Genomic DNA, 18,936 nt, shown 5'->3' on the forward strand with positions numbered 1-18,936 from the left:
AGGGCTTTTCCACGCACAAATATATTAAATTTTATTTTAGTACCGAATTATTAGTACATATGCGTCGGCAAATTTTAATTTAATTTCGACATTTATTTAAAAAATCTTAATTTCAACGTTATTTCAACGTTAATTCAACGTTTTTTTTCATCGTTAATTCAACGTTTTTTTTTCAACGTTTATTTTTAGTTAAAAATAAACGTTGAACTTTTTGATATTTTACACCTTTTAATGTTTCTTTTTCAAACGGTTTGTTTTATGTAATTTTTTAACAGTTTTTTTATTAACTGATGATTTTAATTTAGATGCCCCAAGAAGACCTAACAGTCTTGTCACAGAGCACCGTGGAAGTGCATTTAACCAAGAAGTTCATGCCTCCTTCCTTACCGTGACGCGAAAATATGTCCAAAGCACGTTTCGAGCCTGGATCCCCCTGCTTATGTAGCAAGCACTCTAACTACTGCGCCTCGACTGCTAGATCAAGATTAGATCAAAATATATGTAAAAAAATAGTGTATACGCTGCCTTTTTATTATTTGAATTCAACATATATATTTATAAGCATTAAGTAAATAAAACAATAAACAAGAAAATCCTTTTCGCTTTTTCTTTTATGGTACCTATGAGAGATCTGCTCTGGAAAATCTTTTATGGTACCTATGAGAGATCTGCTCTGGAAAATCTTTTATGGTACCTATGAGAGATCTGCTCTGAAAAATCTTTTATGGTACCTATGAGAGAACTGCTCTGAAAAATCTTTTATGGTACCTATGAGAAATCTGCTCTGAAAAATCTTTTATGGTACCTATGAGAGATCTGCTCTGAAAAATAATTAAAAAATTCGTTGAACCTTATTTAGAACGTTGCTGTTTATAAATATATTAACAACTTTACATTTATAGTACATAAATAAATAAAAAAAAATAGTCAGAACAGAAAAATAAAAAGTTAAATTTACCAGTTGCTGCCATGGAAGAAATTCGACTAATCTTTTGATTTTCTCTTCTTTAGAATTTATAATGAGTTAAAGGCTATAACATGATATATCAACAGCTTACCAGAGAATTAAAAATTTGTTCTTCGAAATGATAAAAAAGAAAACAAGAGCTACTCACAGAAAAAGACTCTTAAATATCTGTTTTACGAGCTGGATAAAGACTACTGATGGTCGTCTTTATATTTATGATTTTTAATGCTAAATTGTTATTATATGTATAGTTATAGTTGATAAATTATGCCTGGATATATGCATCCAAACAAATGAAGAATAGTCAATCTGGACACAAGAAGGTTGACAAAATGCTCTGGCTTACATGTTAGATGTCTCCAAAATTTTGATTTTATTTATAGACTTCTAACAGTTATCAGATTGGATCGTACCACTGGGTCAGAGCCATTTCTTTACAAGACCGAAAACAAGATATGGTTACCGCGTACAAAGAAGTTTAAGAAACTAAAACCAAAAAATCACAAAAAACAAAAAAATCACAGAAAACAAAAAATCACAGAAAAAATTAACAAGCTTCTGTAATTTTGCGAAATATAATCAAATATTGTGTAATAAGCGCCGTGGCGCAGTGGTTTGAGCGCTTGCTTTTGATGCAGGAGATCCGGGTTCAAAACGAGTTCTGGACATATTTTCGCGCCACGGTAAGGAAGAAGGCGTAATCTTCCTAGTTAAATACACTTCCTAAGTTCTCTGTGACAAGGCCGTAAGGTCTTCTTGGGGCATTGTGAAAAGAACTCACGAAACTTGCGCTAGACCAATTTTATCATCAAGAAATGCTTAACATTGTCTTACATATAAAAACATATTCACAAAAATTTTACAATAAATCATTGCATTTTAATGGTATAAAAATGTGGCAAGACAAGTATACATATATATTTCTCGTTTTTTTTTATTTTTAATATTTACGTATTTTTTGTTAATGTAAGGCTCGAAAAAAGATTAATATATACTTTTGAAAAATAAGAAATTGTAAACTGCCACCGGTGAATAACTAGAAAAATCAGGAACTCTATTTTTATTCTTAAAAATACTCTTTTAAATTTTTTAAAGCAATTTAAGTTTTAAAATCAGTAATATTTAGATTCTGCAATAAAGACTTATTCGAGATATGAGATGCACGATAAGAAATCAAACATAGTTTTTTATTACAGGGTTTGTGCGTAATAGATACTCTTTACTAGTACTATTTTTGCACAATAGATACTGTGGCTTTGTTTTCAAAGAAGGACAAAAAAGAACTTTTATAACACACCAATTAGAAAGTACTTATCAAATGATTAAAATTACATTAACAATGAAATAAAACCGACAGAATGAAATATGGTATAGATTTTGAACTGAACGAGTAGTTCAGTTTGAACCAGTTTGAAGTCTTTAAAGTAATAAAAAAAAGAAAAAAAAAAAATTAAAACTCTAAAAAATTTTACAAAGTCTGCGAACTATAAAGTACGATGAAACTTATAACCGGAAAATTTGAAAATGTGATAACGATTCTGTAATTCTCTTTACGGCCAGTGAAAATGAAAAAATATAAAGTAAAGATAAAAGTTGAAAAAATATTTCTATAAAAAAACTATGGTCATTGAAATTTATTCACAAAAATTAAATTCTTATAATTCAACAGGAAAAATCTAATTAAATACTACAAGCGCTCCAACCATCATAAACACCCCAAAAAAGTTAAATATCGTTTAATTTCAAATCTTAGCGGTTCTCTGAGCACGGTAAAGAGAAGTAACCTTAGCAAATGTTAACTTTGCAATAGATTTATGGTTTCCGAGAGAGGTTTTTAGTAAATGAAAAACCATGAAAGTATAAAGTGGAGGAGTTAAAATGTTTTGTTAGAGTTAAAATGCATAAACCAATGCAACCCCCAAGCTATTACAGAAGAGAAATCAGATTCAAGTATAAAGTTAAGTTGTCAGCAAGTAGAGTTAATTTAAATGAAAGACTGTCTGGAAGGTTATTAAGGCATAAAAAAACAGTATAAGTTTAATTAGAGTATTTTACGGTACCCCTGAAGGTACTGGAAATGAAGAAGAGTGCTGGCTATCGAAGATAGCTTCAATACTGCAGTTAAAAAGAAATTAATTAATAATCTCAAAACTTTCATAGATACAGAATATGAAGCAATTTATCCTTCATATTCTGTATCTATAAAAGGCTAGTAAGCTATACCTTATCGAAAGATTTTGATATGTCCAGAGCAACAGCTTTTACCTTGACGCCTCCATCTGATGCACGAAAAAAAAACATTTTTTATAACAACATTTAGCAAATCAGTCGTCGAACAAGAATATCAAAATCCAAATCGGTTGTTAGAAAGTGAATAATTAGACCAAGTAAGATGTTAGAAAGTGGTTGATTAAAGACTCAAAGATCTTGCTATAAATAGAGAAAAGACTGATTATAGTTGCAGAGGTCAAAGTATTCTCCAGAATACTCAAAAATTGGAACCACAGGTATAACTTTCCAGCCTTGTTAAATACACGGTGCATAGGAACATACTCTAAGACCTTACAACACATCCCCAGAGATTTTATTTTTGATTATCATTAGAAAACATTTCCTCATTCAAAAAATGTAAACGACAACTTTTTTTAGTGGGGGCCTGGGGAGAAAACACACATTTAAGGGCAGTGCCCAGGAATTTTGTTGTTCAAGATAGGTAGCTAATAAGCATGGGGTATACTCAAATTTTTAGTATGTTGATACTGGTAGTATATGAGGATGACTTGCAAAAAATTAAGGTAATTGAAGCTAAACCAACCCCGCCCCGATCCCTAACTGCCCCCTTCCTAGAACTACGTCTCCTTTAATCGTAAATTTTTTTTTTTGTTCTATCATAAAGTAGATCAAAATTCATCGACAGATTTCAAATTTCATCAAAAAATCTCTTTTCGTTTAAGATTTATAACAATGCAAAGCCTAAAATTACCCCCTGAAATAACCTTAAATGGTCTCAACTTTTAAACGAAAAATTTTTTTTTGATGTAATTTGAAATCTGTCGATGAACTTTGATCTAGTTTAATATAAAACAAGCAAAAAGTTGAAAAGTGTTTTTTGGAACCATACCCTGGGGAGGGCTATAAGGGGACGAGAAGGGTTTGCTACAATTATTTATTACAGTAAAAAAAAAAACTCTGATTTTTATGGTTACATTATGATTGATATTTTACATTTCAAAGTCATACTAAACGTTTGTTCATAGGAGATTTAACACTTTGCTTTTTACAAACTTCATTCCTGCAAATAGAAAGCTACTTTAAATGTGCTTGTAGTTGTAAGCAACAACCGCGTTTTTCAGCACCTCTATATAGTTTGGGCTGTGCTCTCCAACTTTTCTCATTCGCCAAAACTGATTGAAATCCTGATGAATGGATTTGAGAGCTTGTTCAGTCCAGTAACCTAAGCCTATAGAACAGTAGAAGTACAAAAGAAATGCAAGTTTATTTAATAAATATTCGTCGTAAATTATGCAAATTTTACGATTCAACTGTTGAAATAGAGTATTTAATTACTAAGATTATAAATTATTTTTAATCAAATTTAAAAGTTATTTATCATACCAAAGACTCCACCTTTCATGTTGATAAATTCAATAACATGTTGCTCAATTATGTGTACCTTCAAAGGAATTGTAGCCCTTAGATTTCTATAGCTCGTAGAGAACTCCTCTAGATCTTTAACATACGTGGAGCTTAATGATTTTCCAAAACAACCATGGACTATTTTTTCAAAATCTCTAAGTACCTTAATATATTTGGCAGCGGAAACTCCAAGACTAAACTCTTGAAAAAACAGTTCAAAGCTGTCTATGTTTTTAAGCAATTTATGACAAGCATTGCCTTCCAAACGATGCTGCCCTTGGTAGGACACTCTGCAGATGTTTATTTTAGACAGATATTGATTAACAATCTGTAACCCACACTCCTTGTTTTCAAATAAATTTTTTTCAATCTCTTTTAAAATTTTGTCTACAACACCTAGCAGTATATGTAGTCCAGGAATATTTACAAGTTCTAGTACTTTTTTGTTTTTGTTGCCTGTTAATAAAGGGGAGTTAACAACATTAGTGTATTTTTTAGCTTTTTTTAAATTTGCACCATCAGCCATCCATTGGTCGTACAATGTACACAAAGACTCTAGAGTATAATGATTAGCTTTTTGAAAGTCAGGAGATGACTTCATGCAATACGGACAAGGGTGTTTTGATGTTGCAGTTTGTTTTCCAACCATTTGAAGCAAAATCTTTAGATCTTCAGATACTGTGTAATCTAAGGATGAAATGTTTAGCTTATCCAATATTAACCGCAAGTTATGGTATTTTTCGTTCAATGAAATCAAAATGGCCAATATAATAGTTTTGTGGACGCTTGAATCTTTAAAATCTTTGCACGCATATCCGTCACTCTTGCTCAGGTTCTCTGGAATTTTATTATTTTTTAACTCTGGCTTTAGGGTTATTGACAGTGTAACTTTTAGGAATCCCTGCCCTCCATCTACACCTAATTTGATATCAACATCATTTGTTTCTTGACTTCTGTGATGAAGTACCATTGCTACGAGTTCTTCAATGTCATTGCAATACACAATAGGAGTATCTTTTTCTACCAACTATACATTGATAAAAAATCAAAATGAATGATACAAATTGCAATCTAGCTATAAAATAATTTTTTTGGAAATAGTTTACTTACCTCTTCGCTTTCTTTTAATTTTAATAGCAATGGGAGTTTATCACGATTGAATAAATTTCCAATTATTTCGTTGTTCTCAATCAGTTTAATATTGAAACCGGATTCCACACTTTTTCGTCCTGCCTCACTTCTCAGAAATCGTGCAACTTCAATCATGTTGTGATTACTTATAAATCATAATAAAGTTATTACAAAAATTGGCTTTAAACTCATAACAAATTTATTTTTAAAAGTATTTTTAAGCAACAAAAATTTACCTGGAATGTAGTTTTAATTGAAGTTTGTTCAATTTATCTAAAGAAAAGAAAGGTTTCTTAACCTCAGTCTTTCCGAAAGAGACAATGAGTTGCTTCGGACCAAAGGTTTTCAAAACTAAGGTGTTCTCTGAGTCATTTGTGCTGAAATCTTTGGTAGAGCTGGACAGAACTTTTTCTTGCGTTGTTGGGGATGTTGATTTTACAATGGCAGTCAAATTCTTTTGTCTTTCTAATTTCATACAGGGATGTGGAATTCCCTGTCCCACTTGGGCATAACAATGTTGACAAACTAGTCTTTCTACAGGTTTATTTGAAACATCTTCAGCGCCTTGATAAACAAGCTTTCCCGAAACACAATCAACCATTGGGGCCAATATTTTTTCCATTTTTGATTTGCGCCCATTTTCACAAATAAAACATTCACATTTTTTTCCTCTAATAACTCTGGTATTCAGGTCTAAATTTTATAGCACTTGCATGACAACTATAATAACTAAAATAGCGAAACTAAATTTTAAATGAAGTAAATTAAACATCAATATAGTTATAACTACCTTCATAACACGGCCGCATAATGAAGAAAGGATCAGTCCCTGCAAGCTTTTTTCTACATTTTGAGCAAAGCATGGTAGGAAGGTCAGGATTATCCGCTGAATAATCTTTCCAGAATATAGTTTTGATAAGGTTTGAGTAGTCATTTTTCTTTTTATTTAGATTTAAATAAGTTGTTTCAGGGTTATTTATTGGTCTTAAATCCGTGCCTTTCCTGAAGCAGCAAATGCAAAATTTTTTTACAAAATCACTATGTTCTTTTGCATGTTTAGGCATTTTAAATGAATGCTTCAAATAAAAACTTCTGATATGGATTGATAATATTGGCTTGATATATCGGTTATATCAATCAAATGTCAATATAATGCCTATAAACACATGTCCATATAATGACTAAAAACATGCTTTCAGTTCGTATATCAACGCGTGCAAAGAGTTATTATGCAACTGTTAACAATTAGCAACTGCTAACTTTTACTAATTGTTAATAATTAAAGGTTGCTTTGCTTTGTTTTTATTTCAATAAAAATGTAAATAGAAAGTAATAAAAATTACTTATCCGTCTGTAAATTTTAATGTTAAACAAAAATTTTTAAAAACTTTAAAAAATAAAATTGATAAATCTATCACAAATATTTCTGAAAATCTAAATATGGGGCATGGGCATGATTTTGTGGTGTTCGAGAAGATTCCCCAAATCCCCCCTAGGGTATGGTTCTGTTTTTTTAAGAACATTGAGCACTCTATTGTGTAGAATACTTTTTAAAGTTGTTTAAATATATATACATATATGTATGTATGTATATATATATATATATATATATATATATATTATATATATATATATATATATATATATATATATATATATATATATATATTCACTCATATAATATCAAAAAGTTGATATCCATATAATAAAAGTTTTTACACCACTTAACATATTTAGTATAGTAAGTATTGTAGTTATGCAATTATAATAAATAAAGTAAACAAAGAAACCTTAGTACATAGGTATTTATACACATCTGAGTAATTAGATCTGTATGTACTACATACTACATATATATATATATATATATATATATATATATATATATATATATATATATATATATATATATATATATATATATATATATATTTATATATATATATATATATATATATTTATATATATATATATATATATATATATATATATATATATATATATATATATATATATATATATATATATATTTTCCATATATATATATATAAGATTTTCCACTACTTTTACATACAGTAATCTGTTAACCAAGTTAGACGGTTAACTTTTTGGAACACTCAAAATAAATATGCATATGTTGAGTGTGCATATATATAATAATACCCGGAATTTTTAAATTTCGCGGGTTTGGAGAGTCCGATTGTCAGCATTTTTTTGTGTGTGTTGGTTTACATGCCCCTAAAGTATGATAAAATTTTTAGCTATATTCATTGTTTACTTTGTCTATGGTAGTTGTTAAGGTTCAACGTGTTTTTATGAGTTCGGCGATTTTTGCTTGTTTAAAAAATAGAAGAATTGAAGAGTCAAAGAATTTCTATTAGACTTTGCGTAAAAAATAAAATAAAGTGTAACAAAGTGTGTGAAATGTTACATAAGGTCTATGGTGAGTCTGCTATGAAAAAAACAATTGTATACGAGTGGTATAAACGTTTCCAAGATGGCCGCAAAGTCATTGAAAATGACGAACGCTCCGGTCGACCCAGCACATCAATAATCGATGAAAATACAAAAAAAGTGGAAAAAATGGTTATGAATGATCGCCGAATCACAACAAGAGAAGATGTTGATGAAGTTGGCATATCAATTGGCTCATTTTTCAAATGTTTTGGTCATGAAACGAGTGGCAGGAAAGTTCATTCCAAAACGGCTGAATTTCGACCTAAAAAAACAATCGCATGAACATCGCTCAGGAGCTGCTAAATGACTTCAACGACAATCCAAGTTTACTTGAAAGGGTCATAACTGTTGATGAAACATGGATATACGGTTATGAAGTCGAAAGCAAAGCACAATCGTTGCAATGGAAGCACCCTGAATCACTAAGATCGAAAAAAGCACGTCAAGTTCGATCAAATGTTTAGGATTTTCTTACTGTTTTCTTCGATTATAATGGCGTAGTTCATCATTAGTTCTTACCACAAGGTCGTAGGGTTAATAAGGAGAATTACCTTGAAGTTAGGCAACGTTTACGTGAAGCAATCCGAAAAAAACGGCACCAGCACTGCAGGAAGATCCAGTGGCAGACCGAGATGTACCGCATCAAAAAATAACGCCTAACTATTGTGATTCTCTTGTTGCCTCTATGCCTCGAAGAATAGAAGCTGTCCTCAAAGCCGGAGGAAGAAATTCGAGGAACTAGAAACTCTTTTCTGATGTGAACTACTTGTTGGTTTCTTCCAAAGTGTGTCATTGAGTCATGTGCATGTTGTTTGTTGCGTTTAATTCAATCATATTATCATTAAATTGAAGTGGTATTACGTTTCTGTCTAAAAACGTAATACCACGTCTTCTTCGAGGCATAGAGGCAACAAGAGAATCACAATAGTTAGGCGTTATTTTTTGATGCGGTACATCTCGGTCTGCCACTGGATCTTCCTGCAGTGCTGGTGCCGTTTTTTTCGGATTGCTTCACGTAAACGTTGCCTAACTTCAAGGTAATTCTCCTTATTAACCCTACGACCTTGTGGTAAGAACTAATGATGAACTACGCCATTATAATCGAAGAAAACAGTAAGAAAATCCTAAACATTTGATCGAACTTGACGTGCTTTTTTCGATCTTAGTGATTCAGGGTGCTTCCATTGCAACGATTGTGCTTTGCTTTCGACTTCATAACCGTATATCCATGTTTCATCAACAGTTATGACCCTTTCAAGTAAACTTGGATTGTCGTTGAAGTCATTTAGCAGCTCCTGAGCGATGTTCATGCGATTGTTTTTTTAGGTCGAAATTCAGCCGTTTTGGAATGAACTTTCCTGCCACTCGTTTCATGACCAAAACATTTGAAAAATGAGCCAATTGATATGCCAACTTCATCAACATCTTCTCTTGTTGTGATTCGGCGATCATTCATAACCATTTTTTCCACTTTTTTTGTATTTTCATCGATTATTGATGTGCTGGGTCGACCGGAGCGTTCGTCATTTTCAATGACTTTGCGGCCATCTTGGAAACGTTTATACCACTCGTATACAATTGTTTTTTTCATAGCAGACTCACCATAGACCTTATGTAACATTTCACACACTTTGTTACACTTTATTTTATTTTTTACGCAAAGTCTAATAGAAATTCTTTGACTCTTCAATTCTTCTATTTTTTAAACAAGCAAAAATCGCCGAACTCATAAAAACACGTTGAACCTTAACAACTACCATAGACAAAGTAAACAATGAATATAGCTAAAAATTTTATCATACTTTAGGGGCATGTAAACCAACACACACAAAAAAATGCTGACAATCGGACTCTCCAAACCCGCGAAATTTAAAAATTCCGGGTATTATTATATATATGCACACTCAACATATGCATATTTATTTTGAGTGTTCCAAAAAGTTAACCGTCTAACTTGGTTAACAGATTACTGTATGTAAAAGTAGTGGAAAATCTTGATCAAGTTTATTAAGTACTTTATCAATTACAACTGAAAGTTTTTTCTCGATATTCATTCCTCTTCATTCATTCCTCTTTTTTCAGCTTTATTCTTAAGGCTTTCACAGGAGGCACGAAATTTTTCTAAAACTGCTTTAAATATTTTATTAACCATACATTGTAGTTAAGTAGATAAGAATACTATGCAACATTTTAATAAAGCTATGCAGCATAAATATAATCTCTGTTTTCCAGAACAATTTTGACATAACTCTCCTACAGTGCTTTACATGCTTAACGATAAAATGGCCTTGTTTTTCAAATTGTTTATCAATATGAAATCAAAGATTTTCTTCAATATTATTTTTTTTATATGATTTAATAGCCTTGATCAAAAGCCTTGATCAATAGCCTTGATCAAAAAGCCTTATGATTTTCATTTACAAGATGACGTCAAATAAATGAAAATCACAAGGTGTTTAGATCAAGATAAAAAAAATCAAGATAAAAAAAAACACCATAAAATCTAACATCATTAATGTTTGATTTTATGTTACTTAGTTAAACTATAAAATAATGCCAAGTATTGCTACTTGTTAAACACGCATGAGATGTGAAAGGATCCTGCTATTTTACAAGTATTTACTATCTCTGGTAATTTAAAGACCAGATTTTTAGATAAATGGTATTATGGCATTATAAAACAGGGGTGATGCATATCACAGAAATGTTTTAAATTTGAACATAGACTTTTAAATAAATCTTAAAAGAATAAATTTTTAAAGTCTAACGAGCCGTACGTCGAATTTTGTGTTTATCACATTCAAATTAGTTAAAACATTCATAATAAATCGAAAAAACAGATTTTAACTAATTTTTTTTGCTTTTTTATATATTTTGAGACATACGACTGGTTAGAAACCATACATATAACTTAAAACTTGTTTAAAAATGTTATTTCTTTAGTTGATGTTTACCTTTGTATAGCATCAACGTCATTATATACCAAAAAATAATACCCTAACTATGAAGCAAAATGTTATACCTAAATATACGTAATTAAAAAATTTTTTAACCTCATTTAATTTTAGGCCTGTAAAAGGACTGAAAGTTGAAAAAAAAAATTTTTTTTTTAATTTTTTAGTTGTGCCAAAAAAACTCATTTAAACATATCCTTTTATTAAGTCGCAAAATTCATGTATTTTCCAGAACATGCATTAACGGCGTTAAGAAGAAAGCACTTATAATTACGAAAAATTGCCAATAAACGACCAGAACAGATCATATTATTAAACTATGATGTTCATTTCACCTAAAGAGCGTATTTATTTAAAATCTCATTCAAATTTTTACTAGCGATCGTGATTAAAAAAAAAAAAAAAATCTTCGGTCTGGGTTTTTTCGCTACAAACATTTTCATTTTATGTTACGCAAAAATTTATCATTTTATTTTTTTCGTCTTTTCATGATTCACAGACATGATCATTAAACGAAAATATGTTGCAGTCAGCAAATTATTATACAGGCGCTATAACTATACTGAGTTAACTACACTCGCCCTAACTACACCAAGTAGTTCTAATTTTTAAACGCTGAGAAATAATACTATGACACTTAAAATTTAGCGATGAATGTAAGTCTAGTTGAGAATAGTACAAAAAATATTTTATCAACTTGTTGCCCCTCACGTTTGGCATGGAGGGTGGGATGAAATTTAAGGGCTTTTTTATTCCTAACTTCCAATCATCGCAGTTTTTCGCAAAGCATCATTATTTGAGATAAATATCTCAAACACCAAAAAATCCTGTATCCGTCTCTGATATAGATAGATTTTAGCCGATTACTTTCCAACATGTGATATAGTGGCTAGTCATGTGAAATAGGCGGCTGCCACTTATGGTCCACTTAGAAGCCTATGAGTAAAACTACAGTGGACCGCTCAAAATACCTATATAGGTCTACTGAAAATCCAGGTAGATGCATTACATGATTTTCAGACCCGTAATATTTTTCCGAGAAACTATCTTTCCAAGAAAAATTTATACGTAACGCCCTTGCTAAACAAGCTAACCGGAAATTCAAATATTGTAATTCGAAAATTCAAATATTGTAAAAAATCGGAAATTCAAAATTGTAAAAAATAGTTTGATTTAAACATTAACGTTAGAAATATTTAACTATTGTGACGGGAATATCATGTAATTGTTAATCTAAAGTGCTTTGAAATTACAACAGGAGATGACAGAATAGATATAATTTATTATTTCAACAATTTAAAAATAATGATTAGCAAGATTCGGATAATACTTCGCTAATTTTTGTTATAGGCAAAATTATTAACAGAACAATCTTAACTCCATAGTTATTCATATAAGTGTGACCTGAACATTTTTAGAGATTTTATACACAAACCAATTGGTGTGTAAATATTTTATTTGACAGAAAATTGTGTAAGGGGATTTGCAGTAAAATTAGAGTAGTAAAAGGAAGAATTAAAAGGAAATATGTGAAAAAAAAATTGAAACACTACAAAAGATGTATGAAGTATTTTTAAAAAGATTTTTGTTTAAAACTCAAATTTATAAATTTATAAATTAAATGTTTGACTTTTCAGCTGTTTTTGTTTTACAAAAACTGCTTTAAAATTTCAAGTACTTAAGTCTGACCTTGGTTTCTTCATAAAGTGTTTAATATCAAATCATTATTGAAGTTTTTTACTATTAAATCATGTGTTTTGTAAAACACGTTTACAAACTAAACTTTCAAATATATACATGTATCTAACATTGCATAAATGCAATGATAGATACACCCTGATAATGTTATACTAAAAGAGAGGGTTGCTAGGGCCTCAATTTATATATTGACTAAGGGTTTAGGGGTAGGCAGGATAAAAATTTTATTATTTACAAATGTTGTTAATAAATTATTATAAAATTATAAAATTTATAAATTATACAATTATAAAATTTAATAATAAATTTTAATAATAATCACTTTGATTCATCTTCTTTATCTCACAAAGGTCATAAGCCAGAATCATCTAATAAATAGTCACATACTTGTGGTTACTATTTTGCAAGTTTCTTCATGTGTGATATTTATACACAAAAGTTTTTTTGTATTAAAAAGATTACACTTTTAATACAAAACAACTTTTGTGTAAAAAGATCACACATTACACTTCATGTATTAAGTCATTAAGATTAAGAAAATAATTGAATGAGATTTTAAATTTTAAATTTTGGCCCAACATTTACAGCAAGCTACTAACAAAATACAAAATAATTTTTGTTTTTAAAGACCACTTCTTAAGGTACTTAACCCTTAAATCATTAAGACCGTCTATAGGCGGTCATCACTAAAATGTAATACTATTTAAATTTGGTTTTAATCACTAAGGCTTAAATTTTTCATTTTTAAAAATTTCTACAAATGACAGCATTTTTGAATGTGTTCTGACATGTAGTTTGATTGTTTAGGTTACTCTTGTTAAGAGTTTTCTACTGACAAAATTTAAGTTCTTTCTATTTCAGTGGTTTAACGGTTAAATCTTGTGTTGTTTACAAATTTTATTGCACTGGCTATAATGCTAGTCATATTGGAAAAATCTCTAGACATTTGCTAATTAGTTTAAATAAACACCATAAAACTGATTAAAAGAAAACCTTGATTATGAACATTTAACTGCATCAATTAATTGCAAAAATCTGATTAATTTGTTTAATTCTTTTGAAGTTTTAGACACTGCACTAACCTTACATAAATTAAAGGCAAACGAAGCGCTCCACTGTAAAAATGAAAATTTCTCCATTAATAAACATACTTACTATTATACTATTAACTCAACTACTAAAAACTGTTTTATGAAACATGATAAGAATAAAGTTTTTAAGGGATAAAAAATGTTTAAAACGGAAAATATTAATTAAACAGTTATTAACTTTTAAAGGTTTTACACGAGTAGTAGGCATTTAAAAAAAAGAAATCTGTGAACTAATAATAGATCTTAGTTAATACAAAAGGACAAAAAAATGTTGTAATTTAAGAAGGTATGTATAATGAAAAGGTGAAAGGAGGGGAAGGGAATGGGTTAGGAATTAGTCAGCAACTAGCTAACAGCATTTATAACAATGAATTGGCAGCAATTTAGCATTAAGTATTGCTACTTTAATCCTGCTAACCAGTTAACAAAAGCTTGTAGCTATAAAATTAGAGTTAACTCTATAGACACCATGTTATTGAGGTTTGAACTTAACTTTAAAACTACAAAATGTAGATAATGACATAATAATATTTGCTGCAAAGCGGCAACATGCTGTAAATTATTGACAAGTCATAATAAAGTCATAATGCCAAAAGTTTTTTTAAAGTTCAATTTCTCAGAAATAAAATAAAAACCTTTTTAACATTTTTTTTTCAAACATTTGACAATAAAAAAAATTGCTTATTACCTGATAGTCAGTTAATAGCGTTTCATATTGAAAATAATTTTAGATTAGTATTTTAATTGCTCATTTCATATCATGAATAAATTTAGATTTGTTTTTTGATTGTTTAAATTTTAATAGCAATTGGTTATAATTTTTTATTTTATTTTTAGGTTGGTACTGGTTATAATAATAGTATTTCAACTTTTTGAAATAGGTAAATTTGTGTATTCTAAAAAGTTATTGAAGATTTCAATTTCAATTTTATATTATTGAGTTATATTATATTATTTCAATTTCAATATATTAATGGTTTATTATTGGGTTTCAACTAGAAAGGTTTTTATGATTTTAGTTATTTGTCATAATGCTTTCATATCCCTGAGGTGACACTGTTACTGATGACAGACACTATTATTTTAGTTTTTTTTTCATAAATTTTAATGTTTGATAAAATATCTTACATGATTGTTTTTAATTTTTGACTGTAAAAAATGAATTGTTTGGCCAACAAAAAAAAAATATTTTTATGAACTCAAATGTGCTATAAGCAAAATAATTTCTTTGCTGTTGGGTCATTTCACACCAAATGGACCAAGGTCCAACATGGATCACTGTAGATTTTAATGAAACTTGGTGGGTTGGTTTGTATCAATGAGAAAAGCAATTCCTGAAAACTTTAGCATAAAATCTTTTGTGGTTCATGGGATATGATTGTTTGAAATTTCTAATTTTTTTAAAAATAATGACTTAAAAATAATAGCAAAAACATGTTTTGTTTATACTTTAAAACTCTATATATTTTCAAAACAAAATTTCAGAAAACCTTCTAGTTTTTTTTATTGTATAAAACTCTAAACTACCTTTAATAAAACTTTGACATTGAATTCTTGAATGTCTCATTTTATCCATAATGGCTAGGTAATAACCTAAAAAATTGTTTGCATATATAAAAAAGTTGATTTTTGATTCAATACACAAAAAGTAAATAAACAAAATCTGCAATTTAAGAGGTATTGAAAATATAAGAAGAAAAGATATATTTTTTTAGTTTCTTTAAATACAGTCTGTACAATCTGCTTTATGTCCTCTACATTCACCCATTCATGTCCTATACATTCACCCAGTACAATCTGCTTCATGTTCTGCTGCCTTGAAGGATACGCCTTTTTTAGGCAAAGGCTGGGAGATGCCAACTCCTACTTAAACCTTGGGGCTCTTGGTTGAGTAAAGGCTAAAAATGATGTCTCATTAGAAATACTCATCTTGGGCAGATGTTAAATGCATTCGGCTACTATCTTGTTGAAGGACACTTAGGAAAAGACTTAAGGGGTAAATAGATTCTATATGTTGACCAGCCTCGCACCCCTTCTTCATCTATTAGGCTGGCACAGATGTATTTATAATACATTGTTTCCAGTTTAGGATATTGAATGCTGGATCTTCTTGACTCTTGAACGCAAAGGTTTTGCTTGTGTCTCTGTTTTTGTGACTAGGCAACTCATTCTATTATCTCCTAATGAGGGTACTGCTCTAAAACTCAGTTTTCTAATAAAAAAAAACACTTTTTTACTTTGGATTCTATTCTCTATCTCTATGAATCTCAAGTCTGGCCTTGTATGAAATACTGTTAAGATCCGCAATATTTGGGGCGGATCTTTTTATGATGCCCTTTCCCTTTTAGACAAGGTGCAAAAACACATTGTAAACACAGTTTGACCTGCTATTGCAGCCAACCTCCAACCTTTATCACATCGTCATAATGTTGCTTCTCTTTCTCTTTTCTACAAATACTATAATGGGCACTGCTCTATAGAGCTAGCGTCTCTTGTGCCATCTACTAAAATTCATTCTTGTGTTACTCGTCATTCAATTAAGTCTCATTCTTTTTCTGTGACTGTGACTTTAAGAACTTTACTGATAAGGTACAATTCTAAGAGTTCATAAAAAATTTTGAACTCTTAAAATTAGTTGAGGCTATAACTTAAGAAATTGTGCCTTCACTTCAAACCACCAGTAACCTAGGGTAAACACTGATTTTAAAAAGATTGTTTTTTCTGCTGATTTAATAGACTTTATAACATTGATTTCAGAAAATAAAATGGGTGGGGAACTCATAGGGAATTTACAAAATCAGAACAATGAAATTTGCACGAAATCCATTAAAAACAATAAAAATAGAGTTTTTGATGTACTTTAATTTGTATTATATTTTGTAATACAAAGTATGTATATATGTAAAAGTATTTTATACAAAGTACTAAAAATAAGTCTCAAGTTAAGCCTGAATAAAACTTAGTGTTTAAATAGACCTAGCCCCCTCCCCAATCCATTTACTTTTTACCATGCACATTATTACCCAGAACCTAGAAAAAATTGTAATTGAACTCCTTACACATTGTGTCTGGTTTTATGTCTGATGCTTGAAGTGCCTTTATGCACAAACACACTACTAAACATACACATATAAAAGCTGTGACATTGAGTTTGTAATCTTAGATAGTAAAAGACTGCAAAGAAAATTATAAGTAATCAAATCAAACCAAATGTATTTTGAAATAGGTTTTACATTTCATGGAATATAAACATATAGTACAAGTACTAATTTTAAGTAAACACCATAATAAGAAACTAAAAAAAAAAACAACATAAAACAGTTTAATACTTAAACAAAAAACTTTATGAAATAATAATTAAGTAAGAAGTTTGATAAACTAACTTAAAAGTAACTTATTAGATAAAAATAAAGAGAAAGAATTTTAGTCTTTCTTTACTAATTTGCGATAATATTTTTGCTATGCTTTTATCTAATTATTTTATTTATGCTATAATTAATATACTATTATGCTTTTACTATATATATTTATGCTATTGTACAAATGTAATATTTCAATTTTTTTCTGGAGCTGACAAGTGTGTTCTTGGAACCCAGCAAGTATCTTCTTTATGAGGCCAAGTAAAAGTTTTGAAAGAAATAGACTGCTTATGTACTGCTTATGAACTGCTTATATGAACTAGAAACGAATATTTTGATTTTCTTTAGACATTTTCACAATATTCCCTATAAACCATTTTGCATCATAAACACACGCTGTAGTCATTCCTGATGAAAGAAAAGTCTATGCTGCATTGTAGAAACATTTTCATGAGTATGCATATTGTCATATGACACTTGTGTTATCTGTAAAGTATGATTGTGGTGTAAAACAATGATGGCTTCTTGTTTTTGGAATTGTTGAACAAGTAGCATATTCTTCTAGTTTAAATATTATGCAATGTAATATAATTGCATCATTTGAAATCTATTTTAAAGTATACTCCTTTGATATTATGTTTACAACAACTATACATTTTCTTAAGCGAATTGATAGGATCTGTTAGTGATTGTAAACTGGCTCTTGCTACAAGACTTTTGACAGAAGCTCTGTCAACGCCATCTTTTACTTTAAATAGGAAAAAACCACTTCAGTCTAAGTTTACAAAACATAAAAAACCAAATCATGACATCAAAGGAAATTTTAATTAATTTTAATTTTAAATACAAATTTAATTTTAAATACAAAATTGAGTTAGATCTAACAATGCACTTGCCATTTATTTTTAAATGCTAAAAAATCTAAATACAAGTTTTGAAATATAGGCTAAGGTTTCCATGAGTTTTGAAAATCAATAAATAAATAAGAAATAATAAAATTTATGTATAAAATAATGATACAAAAGAACATTAAATATCTTGCTTTTCTTTAATGTTACCGCTTTTAAATGTAAATGTTTAGAAGTGTGTTTATGCATAAAGGCACTTCATGCATCAGAAATAAAACCAGAAACACTGTGTCTGAAATTACATTTCAATTTTTTGGTTCTGGGCAAAAAAGTGCATGTTAAAAAGTAAATGTAAAGGGAAGAGTGTTGAAGGTTAAGAGGTGAGGGGCTAGGGATATTTAAAAACTGAGTTTAATTCAGTCTTAATTCAAGACTTATTTCTAGTACTGATTATGAAATACTTTTACATATATATATACTTTGTATTACAATATACAATACAAAATAAAGTGCATCAATAATAATTTTCACTGTTTTTAATTCATTTTGTGCTTTCAGTTTTATTGCTCTGATTTTGTAACTTCTCCATGTGTTCCTAACTATTTTAATTTCTGAAATCACTGTAATAAAGTCTATTAAATCAGTAGAAAAATTTTTTTTTTTTAAATTAGTGTTGATCCTAGGTTACTGGTGGTTTGAAGTCGAGGCACAATTTCTTAAGTTTTAGCCAGAGTCATTTTTAGGAATTATAATTTTTTACTGAATTGTATTTTATCAGTAAATTTCTAAAAACTT

At 29.4% G+C, this 18,936-nt stretch overlaps 4 protein-coding genes across 5 annotated transcripts in view; 2 read left to right on the forward strand and 2 right to left on the reverse strand.

Moving 5' to 3' along the window:
* Positions 1 to 3,941: 3,941 nt before the first annotated feature.
* On the reverse strand, positions 3,942 to 7,225 carry LOC136080916 (uncharacterized). Its single transcript, XM_065798299.1, has 5 exons — positions 6,525 to 7,225; positions 5,971 to 6,427; positions 5,714 to 5,879; positions 4,583 to 5,630; positions 3,942 to 4,427 (listed from the first exon to the last, which is right to left on the reverse strand). Exons 1-5 carry the CDS (start codon positions 6,796 to 6,798, stop codon positions 4,279 to 4,281), a joined length of 2,094 nt encoding a protein of 697 aa, XP_065654371.1. The 5' UTR covers positions 6,799 to 7,225; the 3' UTR covers positions 3,942 to 4,278.
* A 933-nt stretch (positions 7,226 to 8,158) lies between these two features.
* LOC136081110 (protein GVQW3-like) lies at positions 8,159 to 8,473 on the forward strand. Its single transcript, XM_065798394.1, has one exon. It carries the CDS (start codon positions 8,159 to 8,161, stop codon positions 8,471 to 8,473), a length of 315 nt encoding a protein of 104 aa, XP_065654466.1.
* A 1,024-nt stretch (positions 8,474 to 9,497) lies between these two features.
* On the reverse strand, positions 9,498 to 9,812 carry LOC136081111 (protein GVQW3-like). The gene has a single exon (XM_065798395.1). The coding sequence runs from the start codon at positions 9,810 to 9,812 to the stop codon at positions 9,498 to 9,500; it is 315 nt and encodes a 104-aa protein (XP_065654467.1).
* Positions 9,813 to 12,231: 2,419 nt separating this feature from the next.
* trr-1 (Toll-receptor-related 1) overlaps positions 12,232 to 18,936 on the forward strand; it is a 56,318-nt gene continuing 49,613 nt past the window's right edge. The window contains exons 1-2 of one of the 2 annotated variants that reach the window (XM_065798944.1): positions 12,232 to 12,705; positions 14,772 to 14,815. In XM_065798944.1, coding sequence (XP_065655016.1) covers positions 12,704 to 12,705; positions 14,772 to 14,815 — 46 coding nt within the window. In that variant the 5' untranslated portion in view covers positions 12,232 to 12,703. The remainder of the gene's footprint in view (positions 12,706 to 14,771; positions 14,816 to 18,936) is intronic. The other variant, XM_065798945.1, reaches the window with a different exon arrangement.

Source organism: Hydra vulgaris, chromosome 06, assembly GCF_038396675.1.
Source record: "Hydra vulgaris chromosome 06, alternate assembly HydraT2T_AEP".
NCBI lineage: Eukaryota > Metazoa > Cnidaria > Hydrozoa > Anthoathecata > Hydridae > Hydra > Hydra vulgaris.

Bases quoted from the DNA above. Each gene is read 5' to 3' on its own strand.
- LOC136080916 (XM_065798299.1), bottom strand. From the start codon at position 6,798: ATGCCTAAACATGCAAAAGAACATAGTGATTTTGTAAAAAAATTTTGC. The intron at 6,428-6,524 runs GTAGTTATAACT...TATAAAATTTAG, and splicing joins TATGCGGCCGTGTTATGAAG to ACCTGAATACCAGAGTTATT. The intron at 5,631-5,713 runs GTAAGTAAACTA...ATCAATGTATAG, and splicing joins AATTAAAAGAAAGCGAAGAG to TTGGTAGAAAAAGATACTCC.
- LOC136081110 (XM_065798394.1), top strand. From the start codon at position 8,159: ATGTTACATAAGGTCTATGGTGAGTCTGCTATGAAAAAAACAATTGTA.
- LOC136081111 (XM_065798395.1), bottom strand. From the start codon at position 9,812: ATGTTACATAAGGTCTATGGTGAGTCTGCTATGAAAAAAACAATTGTA.